This window comes from Myotis nattereri (genome assembly GCF_964212035.1).
Source record: "Myotis nattereri genome assembly, chromosome: 9".
Lineage (NCBI taxonomy): Eukaryota > Metazoa > Chordata > Mammalia > Chiroptera > Vespertilionidae > Myotis > Myotis nattereri.
The window spans coordinates 18,518,982-18,534,630 of NC_138084.1; the positions used below are offsets into that span (position 1 = coordinate 18,518,982).

Consider the following 15,649-nt stretch of genomic DNA (forward strand, 5'->3'; position numbering starts at 1 on the left):
CTGTTTGCTCACAAGGCTCCTGTAGCAGATTTTGAGTCTGTATTTTATGTAACAAAATTTTATCATTAAATCAAGAGAATTTACAACCTCCTGTCGAAAATATTTAAGAGTAAAAGAGTTTTTAAATTGATAGTTTTTATATTTATTAAGCCTAATCTTAAAATATTGAACATTTGGAAAACTATTCAAAATAACGTTTAAAAATTTCAGGTTAAAACTGAAGAGACTTGCTATGGAACTATTAATGTAACAGAAAAAAATTGTCATGATTTTTACTTAAATTTGATGATGATTTTATACAATAGTTTTGACCTTTTTGAGGATATTTGTTTTCAATCAGACAAGTATTTCTTTCTCTTATTTTTTGTGATTATAAAACAACTTTGTGTTTTCTATTTTTATTGCCGCCATCATATATATATATATATATATATATATATATATATATATATATATGGCACACAGATGCCTCCAGAGGACATAGGATTAGAAAGATCGAACCTGAAGGTGTAAGGAAGAAACAGTAGGGGCTTTGGAAAGAGTTTGAAGAACATGTCTAATGCATGGATAATAAAAGCAGAGCCTTTAATATAAAGAATTAAATGGACAAGTAATAAACTCAGAGATTGCTTTGTTCTGGAAATTAAAGTTATATTCAATAGAGTTCAGTGTTGAAGAGCTGCCAAAGAAAAAGGCTTCATTGGATTTTGGAATAAACAAGTGATAGTAAACTTGGTGAGGGCATTTCTTGGTTAAATGGGAAAAGAAAGTGGGTTATACGTGGTTAAGATATAAATATGATTGAGAAACTGAGGGTAGATGTCTGTTATGAGATGGTTGGTTCAAAAGTGGTGAAAGGGAAAAAAAGATAAAGTAGTAATCAAGATAAAGTTTCCAAGGAGAAAATAAATGTAAGGGTGATGCTTTTTATATTTTATTATGTTTTATCTGACCATGTAGAAGGTGCATATTAGGCTACCTGAGACAATGTCGCGATAAAGGAAAATCAAATTAACATCTTCTTTTCTGTTTAGGAAAGGAAAGCATAATTTCAATTCCACAAGCTTTTAAGCATTCATAATCAAGCTTGAGTTCATAAAAATGCCCTGTGAAATTTAGTTCTTCTAAATCAGTGGTTCTCAACCTGTGGGTCGCGACCCTTTATGTATCGAACAATCCTTTCACAGGGGTCGCCTAAGGCCATCAGAAAACACATATATAATTACATATTGTTTTTGTGATTAATCACTGTGCTTTAATTATGTTGAATTTGTAACAATGAAAATACATCCTGCATATCAGATATTTACATTACAATTCATAACAGTAGCTAAATTACAATTGTGAAGTAGCAACGAAAATAATGTTATGGTTGGGGGTCACCACAACATGAGGAACTGTATTAAAGGGTCCCAGCATTAGGAAGGTTGAGAACCATGTTGCCCAAATGTTACTCACTTTTGATCATTTACTGACTTGGAGATAGATACTAAAGCAATGTCTCTTTATAATTAAAAGCTGTTTTATAATATGAAAAATTGTTCACTGCTGTGTATTCTGCCAAAAGACAGCCAGAAAATTCACAATCTTATTTTTCCCTGGCAACCACCATACTCTTGTCCTTGTCTATAAGTCTTTGTGTATTTATCTTTCTTGTTTGTTCATTTCTTTCAGTTTTATATCCCACATATAAGTGAAATCATATGGTTTTTTTACTTTTTCTGTCTGACTTGTTTCTTTTAGCATGACATTTTCAAGATCCAACCATGGTGTCATAAATTGTAGTATTTCATCCTTTCTTATGGCTGAGTACTACTCCATTGTATATGTACCATATCTTCTTTATCCAATCATCTATAAAAGGACACTTCAGCTGTTCCCATGTCTTGGCCACTGTGAATAATTCTACTATTAACAAAGGGTGCATATATCTTGGCAAATAAATTTTTTCAAAGTTTTTGGAAGAGGGCTTACTAGTTCATATGGTAACTTGATTTTTAACTTTCTGAGGAACCTCCACAATGTTTCCATAGTGGCTGTATCAGTTTGCATTCCCACCAGCAGTGAATGAGGGTTCCTTTTTCTCCACATCCCCTCCAATACTCCTTAGTGCCTCTCTTGTAGGTGTGAGGTGATATCTCATTGTAGATTTTATTTGCATTTCCCTAGTAGCTAGTAAAGTTGAGCATCTTTTCATATATCTGTTGCCCATTTGTATGTCTTCTTGGGAGAAGTGTCTCTTCAGGTCCTCTGCTCATTTTTTAACTAAATTGTTTGCTTGTTTAGTGTTGAGTTGTAAGAATTCTTTATATATTTTGGATATTTACCCCTTGTTGGAGCTGTTTGCTATTACTTCCATTTTATATCTTTCACACCTATTTTCGGTAATTTTTAATGTTCTTATGAAATGATGAAATGATTATTTTGTGAGATAAATGTACAATTTAAGAAATCATTTTTATATAGGCTGTCATAATCACTTACATTTTTAATGTTACTTTTTTTCCTTTATATTTCAAAAAAAGTGCAACACAGACATTGCAATTGTATTAATTGTAAAACTTTAATCAAAGTACTTTTATTCTTTTTCTTTACAGTGGATTTTCTATGTTGGAATTTCTGCCTGGACCAAATCCTTTCACAGTGAAAGCATAAGTAAAACCCACTCATAATTCACAGGTTCTGTCAGAGATCTACTTAGACTGAAGTTAACATAACCTCCTGGTGATCCAGGGATCTTCTCACATTTAATTGATTTTATCTCACTGAGTCAAGATTATTCAGTGTGTGCTCTGGGAGAGTTCATTGCAGAATTGTTTATTTCATGGCAAAGGGCAATCATTCAGCAGTCACTGAGTTCATCCTCTTGGGCCTAACAGATAACCCACAGCTTCAAGCCGTTCTCTTTTGTGTATTCCTTCTGATTTACTTAGTTACTGCCTTGGGTAATCTGGGTTTGATTGTGCTAATTCAGGTCAGTCCTCAGCTTCACATACCCATGTATTTTTTCCTCTGTCATCTGGCTTTTGTTGATTTCTATGGTACCTCCGCCATCACACCAAACACCCTCGTGAACTCATTTCGTGAAATTAAAAGTATGTCATTTTATGCATGTGCCACTCAAGTGTGTTGCTTTATCACATTTTCCGTTTGGGAATTATTAATGCTCTCTGTCATGGCGTATGATCGGTATGTGGCCATCTGCAACCCTCTACTTTATGTAGTTCTCATGCCTAGAAAACTCTGCATTCAAATGGTCACTAGCTCTTATATTTACGGATTCACTGTGGGACTCATATAGGCAGTGGCAACATTCCACATGTCTTTCTGTGACTCTAATGTGGTCAATCAATTTTACTGTGATGACGTTCCCTTGATTGCTCTGGCCTGTTCCGATACCCAAGTCAAAGAGCTGATGTTGTTAATCATTGCTGGATTCAATGTTTTTTGTTCTCTTATCATTGTTCTGGTATCCTATGTATTCATTGTCTTTGCCATCTTAAGGATTCGTTCTGCTGCAGGAAGGCAGAAAGCCCTTTCTACCTGTGCTTCTCACCTGTTTTCTATTACTATGTATTATGGGACCCTCAGTTTTATGTACCTTCAGCCCAAGTCAAGCCACTCACTAGATAAAGACAAATTTGCTTCAGTATTCTATGCAATAGTGATTCCCATGCTAAATCCATTGATCTACAGCTTGAGGAATCAAGAGGTAAAAAATGCTTTGAAAAAAATTATTGAAAAGGTATATTCTAGTAATTAATAATGAATTATGTTGTTACTAAAGAAGTGCTGGATATGGAGTAAAAAAATTTTAAATAAAGGCTTATACAGTGGTACAGTGCCATGAAACACAGGAGCCTTTGTCTTCTGGGACTTAGTTTCCTGATCTCTATTTTCATGAAAAATAGTATTTTGTTGGTTTTGCTTGCACATGGTAGATATTTCATCAATGTTTGTATGTTTAGCTGTTGAATTGTAAAAAAGGGATAAAAAGTGTCTGTACCTTTTGATTATGAGTTGTTTCAACAATGGAGAGGAAGATTTAAGCACCTTAAAATCATAACTTTCTCTTATTTCACTGTGGTATTGAGAATTTTAGGTTGTCTTGACAGACATGAACTATGCAGGTAAGATTTTCTTCCGTAGTTGAACAGGGGAAACATAACAAGGCGTTTGGGTGAGGATTTTGATTTTAAAATGCCAGGAAAGTGACCTTACTTTTCACTTTACAATGTCCCTATTGGTATGGCTGAACATTTTTTAAAGCCTTTACTTTTTAGAGTTGCTTTGATTTACAGCAAAATTGAGGGGGAGGTACAGAGATGTGTCATATACCCCTGTTGCCATACATGCATAGTCTCCCCATTATCAACATTGTTAGCCAGAGTATGGTATATTTGTTGCAATTGATAAAACTGTATTTACATATCATAATTCCCAGTTTACCTAAAGGTTCACTCATGTCATACATTCTATGGGTTTGAAAAAAATGTATAGTTACTTATATCCATCACTGTAATATTATACAGAGTATTTTTACTGCCCTAAAAATCCTCTGTGTTATGTTTATTCATCTTTCCCTTACTACCCCCAGCCCTGGTAACCATTTATCTTTTCATCCTCACCTGAGGATATTTTTCAATTGATTTTAGAGAGAGTGGGAGAGAGAGGGAAAAACAGAGAAATATCAATGTGAGAGGAACACTTCGATTGGTTGACTCCTTCACAAGCCCTGACTTGGCCCTGGCCAAGGAGGAGCCTGAAATCAAGGTATGTTCCCTTGGCCAGAAACAAACCTGGGACCCTTCAGTCTACAGGTCGACGCTCTATCCACTGAGCCAAACCAGCTAAGGCTGATTTTTTTAAAATATGATTTTTATTGATTTGAGAGAGAGAGGAAGAGACAGCAATAAAGAGATAAAAACATTGATGAGAAATATCAATCAGCTGCTTCCTACATGCCCCCTACTAGGAATTGAGCCTACAACCCAGGCATGTGCCCAGAACAGGAATCAAGCCAGCGACCTCTTGGTTCATAGGTCTATGCTCAACTCCTAAGCCACATCTGAGGTTTTTGGTGCAATCTAAATCATTACTTGTAGGCTGCAAAATACAACAGCAAGTTAACTCACTTCAATATAATGCATACATACCATGACCTCTTACTAAATCCAAAATTTAATGAACTTTAGACTAAAGCATAAAATGTAGTTAAACATTTTGTAAGTTGTTTCATATGAGTTTAAAGAACTCTTTGTTTTTAGTTATTAATTCTTTATTATGCTTATTTTCAGTATACAGATGTAAAATTTCAAGTGAATGTTCCTTACCTGTTAAGCAAATTGGATTCCAAAAGATTAACCATAATATAATTTCTCATGTTTGTAAGACCTCATTGCATTTTTTTTCTTCAGACATGTTCAAAGTGATGTAATACAAGGAAAATGTTCTAGAGGAAACAACAAATAGTACAAAACATACAATCTATATTATAAAAAGCCAGTGGCTGTGTCACCGTAACAACCAAACGACTGTTCAACAGGAGGTGCATTGATGGGTCCTGCGGGTGCCGCAGGTCTGGGGTCCCACACGATTTTGCGTGCTGAGCCTCTAGTACTTAAATAATGTTAAGTATTGTTGGAATTCACAGTTTTTGCCTCCATATCTATAGGACTCTGGTTGTGTTGTGGATTATTCAAAGAGAGTATGTAATGGGGTATTACAGAATTTACCAGGTGACCGAAAAATATGCAGGTGTACCCGTAGATACAGGAAAAACACATTTACTTTCAGATGTTTTACATGTACTAGTACAGTGACTCAGGGGTCAGTCCTCCAAATCCTAAGTGAGTCAATATTGAGGAAGCTCTCCCTTTATACATTTTGGTTTCTTTGTCCCCCAAATATGGATGGGACTCCTGGACCTTTCGCAGGTTTTGCAAAAAGCCCTGTGTGTTAGGATGGGGGCAGTGAGACCACACCTAAAGTCCTGGCCTGGTGCCAGAGGGTTGTGTATTGTTCATGGTTTATGGCCTCTGTAAAATGTGAGTATTTAGGTAAACCAGTCTTGCAAGATTATATTGTGGAGAAAGGGGCAGTAACTTAATTATAGGCTATCAAAAATGTACATTAGTGTACTGGCACAGATTCAGATTGCTAGCCCCCCCCCCCCCCCCCCAATGTCTTATTTTCCCCATCATGGTGGGGGGAGAATCAAAATAGTTGAGGTATGTAACAGTGATAATTCATCTGATTATAGAGTGATATATTGTATGAATTTAAAGAGTGAATTGTAACAGAATGTAAACCTGAAAATTGAGAAGCACTTTAAGCTTGATTAAAGTCTGACAGGCCGAAATCAGTATGCTGGCCACACACTTCACAGGGCATAGTCACAGTCTGTACCCCTTAGACAAGACCTGGACTGCCATGGGCAATGTAAACCAACTGGCTATAGAAAGAGGACCTGAAACCCATACAAATTATCCTTGGGAATCCTAAGCAACTCTTAGATCAAAGACACTGTGCTGTCATACCGTACTGCTCATGGAAGGTTAATGCTCAATGGAGTTCACTCCTCGTGGAGGTCTCTCGAGTCTGACGCCTGCTGCTGCCCGGTTGAGCCACTCCTCGCAGAGGCCTCCTAGAGGCACTACTGAGCTGCTGTCACAGCCCATTCCAGAACCAGAGCTGTTCCAGCCGCATCCAGAGACACACGCCCAACAACATCAGCATTCGGATCCTCTAAACCAGCACCCACAACACCAATAGATTTGTAAGTTCCCTGTGTGAGTACAATAAACCGAGTGATTTGCAACTGCTTAAATGTCACTGTAGTGTATATTTCCTCCAATGATTCTTATAATGTTAAGTGGAAAATAATTAATAAACGCTCGAGCCTTAGAGTAGTCTTAATGGTGCAAGACTACTTGAAGTCCCACAATGGACTCACTCATGTACATGATAATAAAAATATTAATATTGATGATTTAGCTGACCTACATTGACTGGAACAAGATCACAAGAAAGTGGGGCATTTGCGTCCCCTTGGAACCCTCCTCCACATTCCCCTGGCCCCACCTCCTCATCCACTTGACCACTTCCCGGCTGTTCACCTGGCCCTTGTTCACGTGACCACTTCCGGTTGGTCACCAGGGTCCTCCCCGCTGTTGACTTGACCACTTCCAGCTGGTGACCAGGCTCCACCCCTTGTTCATGTGACCACTTCCAGCTGGTCACCTGGCCCTCACCCTTGATACTGAGACCCTGGCCCATTGTTCACCTGACTGCTGAGCCACACTGGCCGTGCTGCTTTGCTCTCACACAGAGGAGTGGACATCCTAATCCTAAATTGGGTTAAGTGCCTAACACCCACAGCCCCAGATCAAATTCTGGTCACAGGCTGCCTTCCAATCAGAGGGAAGGGCAGCAAGAAGAAGGATTCCAGCTCCCCTTTAAGATAGCAATGGGTGTCCATGAGCCGAGGGACCCCACAATGTCTCCACCATGGGGGCATCTCACACTGGACTGTCCTGCGACCCTCACAGCACTGCCAGTGGGATCTGATAAAAGGGAAAGAGCTGTGTTAAGCCCCTGAAACCCCGTTCCATTCAGGGAGCACTGTTCTGCCCCCACCAGTGTCACTTACTGTTCACCGGGCCCTGAGGGCCAGTTTTCTGCTTCATTCACAGGGAACACCCTTCCTTAAGGACAGGGACCTTCTTGCTGCCATCCAGAGTCTGGACCACAGGAAAGTGGGGCATTTGCATCCTCTTGGGACTCTCCTTCGCATTGCACTGGCCCCACCACCTCATCCACTTGATGGCTTCTGGCTCTTCACCTGGCCCTTGTTCAGTTGAACACTCCCTGCTGGTGACCTGGGCCCTTCCCACTTGTTCCCTAGACCCCGGCCCCTTGTTCACCTGACCACTGAGCCACACTAGCTGGGCTGCTTTGTTCCTCACGCAGACGGGTGACTTCCCAGTCTCTTGAAGTTGGGTTCAGTGCCTAACACCCACAGCCCCAGATCAACTTCGGGTCACAAGGTGCCTTCCACTCAGTGGGGAGATCGGCAAGATGGGGGATGCCAGCCCCCCTTTTAGACAGCCGTGGGTGTCCATGAGCCTAGGAACCCCACATCGTCCTCACCATGGGGGCATCTCACACTGGACTGTTTTGCGACCCTGCCAGCCCTACCAGTGGGCTCTGACATCAGGGAAAATGCTGTGTTAAGCCCCTGAAATATCGTTCCATTCAGGGAGCACCGACCTGCCCCCACCAGAGTCACTTACTGGTTGCCGTGCCCTGAGGGCCAGCTTTCTGCCTCACTCACAGGGAATGCCCTTCCTTGAGGACAGGGACCATTTTGCTACCATCCAGAGTCTGGACCTGTCCCAATTAGTGTAGGTCAGCTATATCATCAATATAAATGTTATTATTAACATGTACAGGAGTAAGTCAATTGTGGAACTTCAAGTAGTCTTGCATCGTTGAGACTACTCTATGGTTCACTAAGGTAAAGGTTTATTTATTACTTTCCACTTAACATTACAAGAACTACTGGAGGAAATATACTACAGAGACATTAATGCAGTTGTGCATCACACGGTTTATTATACTCACAGAGAACTTAAAAATCTCCTGGTGTTGTGGGCACTGACTTAGGGGACCCGGATGCTGATGTTGTCTGGCGTGCTTCTCTGGATGCGTCTGGAACAGCTCTGATTCTGGAACAGGTGTGACAGGAGCTCAGTGGTGCCTCTGGGAGTCCTCTGCGAGTAGCAGCTCAATGGGGCAGCAGCAGTCGTCAGACTCGAGACACCTCAGCGATGAGCGAACTCCATGGACAATTAGCCTTCTGCAAGCGTCACGATATGGCAGCGTGGTGTCTTCCATCCAAGGATTGAGCATGGGGAGTTCAGGATTCCCCAGGATAACTTGTATGGGTTTCAGGTCCTCTTTTTATAGGCAGTCTGTTTACACTGCCCATGGCAGTCCAGGTCTTGTCTAAAGGGAACAGACTGTGAGTGCGCTTACAGGGACTGCCCTGTGGAGTGTGTGGCCAGCATGCTAATTGCGGCTTGTCAGATTTTACTCAATCTTAAAGCACTCCACAATTTTCAGGTTTACATTCTATTACAATTCACATTTTAAATTCATACAATATATCATTCTATAATCAGATGAGTTATCACTGTCACAAGGTAGTAAGAATGGTTTAGAGCAGTGATCACAAACCTTTTGAGCTCGGCATGTCAGCATTTTGAAAAACCCTAACTTAACTCTGGTGCTGTGTCACATATAGAAATTTTTCGATATTTGCAACCATAGTAAAACAAAGACTTATATTTTTGATATTTATTTTATATATTTAAATGCCATTTAACAAAGAAAAATCAACCAAAAAAATGAGTTCGCGTGTCACCTCTGAGGTTTGCCATCACTGGATTAGAGTAACACAAACTTCGGATTCATTTGTTCCATTATTCTAGTAATGTATTTGGAGCCACTACTAATTACTGAGTCCTATTAGATATTGTTAAAAAATGGGAAAAGTAGAACTATCTCTGCTTACCAAGTTTTTGAAATTTTGAGTAGGTTACAGACAAATTAATAGGTGAATGAATAGTTGGATCTAACATGCTAAGAGATACTGAAACACCTCTAGAATGAAGTAAAATTTCACCTGTAATCTGAGAAATAATAGAATTTTAGTAGCCAAGTAGAGAGGTAAAGATACAGGTAAGTGTATGCTGGCCAAACTATGTACACAATCTGTGTAACATCTGAGAAATTTGTAACATGCAACAGGACTGAAGCATGGAGTTCACATGAAGAATGCCACAAGAGGTGATAGTAGACTGCAAAGTAGGATTTGCTTATCAAAGGTTGGGTTAACCACGTTAAGAAGTGTGGCCTCTATTCTAAGGTCAATGAGAAACAACGAGCTAATATTTGCATGTTTAATAGTGTGATGGGCACAGAAAGGATGGCAAGGCCCTCTTTATGTCTTTATAAACCTCCACAGTTTTATGTTTTGGAATTTCTGCCTAGAACAAATCACTTCATTCTGCAACCAGAACTAATATGAAGATTCTTCATAGAGTACAATTATAGAAGGTCAGTATCAGTTCCTAACATCTGCTTGATTATTGCCAATGGAGAAAAGAATGCTCAGAATGTGTGCTCTGGAGGGTTTTAAAATGTCAAAAACATAATAATAATAATTTTTAATTCTATTCCATGGCCAAAGGCAATTATTCAGCAGTGTCAGAGTTTATCTCCTCAGGACTCACAGATAATCCATACCGTCAAGCCATTTTTTTTGGCATATTTCTAGTAATCTATATAGCTATTTTCCTGAGTAATCTTGGCTTGATTGTGCTAATTCAAACCAGTCCTCAGCTTCACACACCCACACATTTTTTTCCCTCAGCCACCTGGCTTTTGTTGATTTTTCTTTTACTTCGTCTCTCACCCCAAACACCTTGGTGAATTTCCTGTGTGAAGTGAAAGGTATAACATTTTATGCATGTGCCATTCAGGTGTGCTGCTTAACCACATTTATAATGTGTGAACAGTATCTGCCCTCAATCATGGCATATGATCAGTATATTGCCATCTGCAACCCTTTATGTCATTCTTATGCCTAGAAAACTGTAATTGAATCATTGCTAGCACATACATTTATGAATACAGACAGTGGTGACATTCCACTTGCCTTTTGTGACTTCAATATGGTCAACCACTTCTACTGTGATGATGTTCCCTTGATTGCTCTGGCCTGTGTGGTACTCAAGTCAAAGAACTGCTGTTGGGAATCATTTCTAGGTTCAATGCCCTTTGCTCGCTACTGATTGTGATCATTTCTTATTCCTTCATCATCTTTGCCATACTAAGGATCCATTCTGCTGAAGGAAGACAGAAAGCTTTTCCTACCTGTGCTTCCCATCGGACCTCCATCACAATATTTTATGAGACAATCATTTTTATGTACCTACTTCCCAAGTCAAGCCATTCTGTGAACACATAAATTTGTTTTGGTGTTTCATGTGGTAGTGATTCCCACAACCCATTCATCTATAGCTTGAGAAACCAGGAGGTAAAAAAAACTCATTGAAAAGAATTAAAGAAAAGTTGTGCTTGGCTATTAAATAACTGAAATATTATTGGACAAGGAGGAATCAGAGGACTTTGAGTTGTGTTTTACTTATGACTAAATTAAGTACCAAGAAAGTCTGAGAGAGAAAAAAGAGGTCTCTACATATGATCACTAGTGGTTCTTCACAGATTACACTCTAATTTACTTGATAAGGTCAAAATATGTAGGAAAAATATGGGCTTCTCTGAACTAATACATAAATGAGAAATATAACTGAGAGAACATGAGGGAATTATAAGTAGGCATACAAAAAGTATAAATTAAATTTATTAGAATACTTACATTCTAGATATTTTTTAAATCTTATACTTCTAAAACAATTTTTATATTAAATTAAAGCATGTTTTCAAGGAATTTTAATTATATGCATTTTTAAATTATCCTTTTTCAAAGTCCTGATTTTTACATATTAAACTTGATGTGTGTGACTTGTTAGTATTGATGAGGACTAAATGAGTTAATAAATGCTAAAAATTTACAATTAGGCTAAACAATAGCAAATACTCAACAAATCTCACCTACTTTTCTTCTTTCCTTTATTGTTAATAGTAGTGCAGAAATATTGGCTGATGGTCTCTTTTTTTTTAATCTTTATTGTTGAAAGTATTACATAGGTCCTCCTTTTCCTCCATTAACCTCTTCCAGACTGCTTGGGTTCTGGTCTTTTATTCAAATAAAATATTTAAAAACAAGTTATACAGAAAGTGTCCTGTTCTTTTAATAACAATTCAGTCTTCACTTAACAAGTGGACAAGAATTGAAGAGAAACTAAATCAAAGAAAATATAATATAAAGTCTGAAGCTATTAGTATCAATATGCAAGAATAATTGCTTAAGGAAGGCCGGGGAGGGTGGGGGGGGGGCAGGCGGGAGGTGGTAAGAGATCAACTGAAGGACTTGTATGCATGCATATAAGCATAACCAATGGACATAAGACACTGGGGGGTAGGGGAGGCCAGAGGATTGTCAAGGGCAGGGAAAATAAAAGGAGACATATGTAATACTCTTTGTAATACTTTAAGCAATACATATATATATATATATATATATATATATATATATAACAGCTACAACAACAAAAAAAGAATAATTGCTTGGATTTCTATTCAAAGTAGACCACAGATTAGTTGTAGGTACAAAAAATCCAATCCTATTTACAGAAAAATGTCTTCAAGATGATCCATGTCACTGACAATAATGATAATAAAGCTGATATTCAACAATCCTATATTAGGTTGATTGTGTCTTGGTCCTTACATATATTTCTACCTAAATGTTTATACACCAGTTTGTGAGGTGAGAATTTTCCTTATTTTACAAATAATTGAAGCTTTATATGCCACAAAACCAGGAGGAACAAACCTCAATTTTGGGGCAAACTTTCTGAAATCTGTCATGTTCTTCACTAACCTTGGACACTGCCAAGGATGAATCCATTTCCCACTATTTTTTTTATCAGTCTCTTGATTCCATATCCAGACACAAAAAACATTTTGGAGATCACAAAAAGAAGGATAAAAATACAAACATTTTATTTCAATACACCTAGAGACAAAAGGAAGAATGTTGCTTTTGATATTTTGACTGAGGGACTGGTGTCTCAAGAGATGAGCCCTACCACCTGAAACAATGGCTGGAGTCCAGTCCTGGAGGCTGCTCAAAACTGTGTGTCCCTGTCCAGGAAGAATGAATAACATGTCTATCAAGTACACCTGGATTTCTTGGTCCCTGAGAAAAGCCAGGTTTACCTTAGAAGTGATTGCTGATAGTAAGGGATTAAAATTGGGTAAAAACATGAAAACTTCAATTTAATTAGTGTCTGAGCATTGCTGTTATTAATCATTTTATGAAGCAGAAAGGTGCAGAAAACTCCAGAAGGCCTGTGTTTTTCAGGCAAGGCACCAAGATCCTGCAGGTGTGAATTTCTTTACCTGTAAAAAGAGAGAGACTGTCTATGATGCTTCTATTTGTCTCATATGTGATAGGTGAGAATAGACATGTTTATTAGTCTATATAACTATATAGTCAGAAGGCAAACTGTGGTGAATAGAAACATCATGTTTCTGTCAAAATTGCTTTAAAAACCAGAGAATTTATGCAAAGGTTCTAAAAGTACCTTCCAGCAGCACATTTGAGTTATTTACAAAATAAGCTCAGAAGAGGAAATAATTAGCTAGTGTCGCAAACCTCAAACTGCCCTCTGTACAATGACTGCAACTATCACAACCTCCTTCTACAATGGTAAAATAATAAAAATAAATAAATCACTAATATAATTATTTTTTATGAAATGTCAAAATAAAAGTACATCAAATCATTGATTTTTAAATTTCATGCCATTGTCCTATAAGGGTAATTGAATCAATAGCAGGCTCCTAAAATTATTTCTACTTGAACAAAAATGCAAATACATTGAATTTATTCATTTAAAAGTACAATTTATTATAAACCATGTCCTTCAAATTATATTTTAAAATCTGATATTGATTATCAGACTTAAATCTAGATAATCTATATTATAATACACCTTATTCTTAACACCCACAGTATTAGGAAAACAAAATTCAGATAGTCTTGAATTTGCACTTAGAATTTTCATATAACTAGTTATGTGACCTTAGGTAATTTATACATAATCAAAGCCCAGAGGTAAAACCTCACACACTTCTATGTTTGTTTAATTTTATTAAGCAAGACTGCTTGATTAAGTGCCTGGCAGGTAGTAGAAAACTAACCAGATTTGTCTTTACTTAAAGACCAATAAACTTTTGAGCGCTCAATGAATTAATCTTTAATTACATATAACACACATTTATATAACAAGCATTTATTTAGCACTTATTAGCACAGGATATTTTTCTAAGCATCTCATAAATATTAACTTGTTTAGTCTTCAAAAGAAACGAATGAGTAGGGCCCTATTATTTTCTAAAATTGGGAAGAGAGTCACAGAGTTCAGGCCAATTGTCCAAGGTTGCACAGATAATAAAGGAAGGAGATAGAATTCAAACTCAGGGAGTCTTGGTTCCAGAGCTGTTCTAACAAAAGGAGGCCACTGTCTTTGCTTGGGATACACATGTGTGTGTTTGCCAGCGTGTTTGTGTTTGAAGATAATTTCAGTGGTCTCTAAAGGCTGAGTGGGACTCTGACTCATACTGACTGTCCAGTACTGGCCTGGGTCCTTACATACAATGTCAAGGTCTGTCGAAGTAATAGTCACATTTTCAGCTGATTGGGAAAGAATTCCATGAAATATCAGCAAGAGAAAGCTTGGTTTATTTCTCTTTTTGTACTTAGTAATGCATTTAGTAGTATTATTTTCTTGATTTTAATATCTTTAAGGTTTCACACCCTTTATCCAAGGCTTTTTTGGAGGCATCTTTCACCTCTTTGTTCCTTAGACTATAGATGAGGGGGTTCAACATGGGGATCACCACTGTGTAAAATACAGAAGCCATTTTGTCTGTGTCCAGGGAGTGGTTTGATTTGGGCTGCAGGTACATAAAGATGAGGGTGCCATAGAAAATAGTAACAGCCACCATGTGGGAGCCGCAGGTAGAAATGGCCTTGCGTCGCCCCTGGGTAGAGCGGATCCTTAGGATGGCGACGACGATAAAGATGTAGGAGGTGAGGACAATGGAAGAAGAACAGATCATGTCAAAGCCAGCAAAGGCGAAGATCAGAATCTCCTTCACGTGTGTGTCTGAGCAGGACAGAGCCAAGAGGGGGATGTCATCACAGTAGAAATGGTTAATGACATTGGGGCCACAGTAAGTTAGCCGGAAGGTGATAATGGTGTGGAACAGAGCAACCAGAAAGCTGTATATGTATGGAACTGCCACCAGTTGAACACACACTCTTTTTGACATCACGGTTGAATAATGCAGGGGACTACAGATGGCTACGTAGCGATCATAGGCCATGGAAGCTAAAAGGAAACACTCGGTGATCATGAAGGTGAGAAAACAGCCCAGTTGTATTGCACAGGCGTGGAAAGGAATAGTGTTATATTCCACAACGAAGTTCACCATCATCTTCGGCGTGATAGCAGACGAGTAACAAAGGTCAACAAAGGCCAAGTGACTGAGGAAATAATACATAGGGGTGTGGAGTCGAGCATCAATCCTGATTAAGGTTATCAATCCAAGGTTACCTAGCACTGTGACCAGATAGATGACCAAAAACACCACAAAGCATGGGGCCTGCAGCTCTGGCCGGCCCGTAATTCCCTTGAGAATAAATTCAGTAACATGAGTGATGTTAACGTCAGCCATTTATTCTGGCAGATTCTGTTGCAAGTTGAAGAATGAAAATGACACTTTTCATGGCCCTGCCAGTGTTGGGGAAAAGTGATCACTGATGTTTTCTCACCTTGAATCATGTCATCTTGTGGGCAAAAAGGTGCACCTTAGCTCTCTAATGACACGCAATACTTGCCCCAGGTAGAGGAATCTTTTACTCTCAAAATAGTCTTCTTAACAGCTC

General features: G+C 38.5%; 2 protein-coding genes across 2 annotated transcripts; one reads left to right on the plus strand and one right to left on the minus strand.

The window, feature by feature from the left end:
- Nucleotides 1-2,824: 2,824 nt before the first annotated feature.
- LOC308525212 (olfactory receptor 5AL1-like) lies at nucleotides 2,825-3,763 on the plus strand (the record flags this gene model as incomplete). The annotated part of the gene is given in 2 exon segments (XM_081099999.1): nucleotides 2,825-3,298; nucleotides 3,302-3,763. Coding segments are annotated over 2 exon segments (936 nt in total).
- A 10,715-nt stretch (nucleotides 3,764-14,478) lies between these two features.
- On the minus strand, nucleotides 14,479-15,438 carry OR8U3 (olfactory receptor family 8 subfamily U member 3; the record flags this gene model as incomplete). Its single annotated transcript, XM_081099970.1, has 1 exon — nucleotides 14,479-15,438. The coding sequence occupies one exon, from the start codon at nucleotides 15,436-15,438 to the stop codon at nucleotides 14,479-14,481; it is 960 nt and encodes a 319-aa protein (XP_080956096.1).
- Between the last annotated feature and the right edge of the window lie 211 nt (nucleotides 15,439-15,649).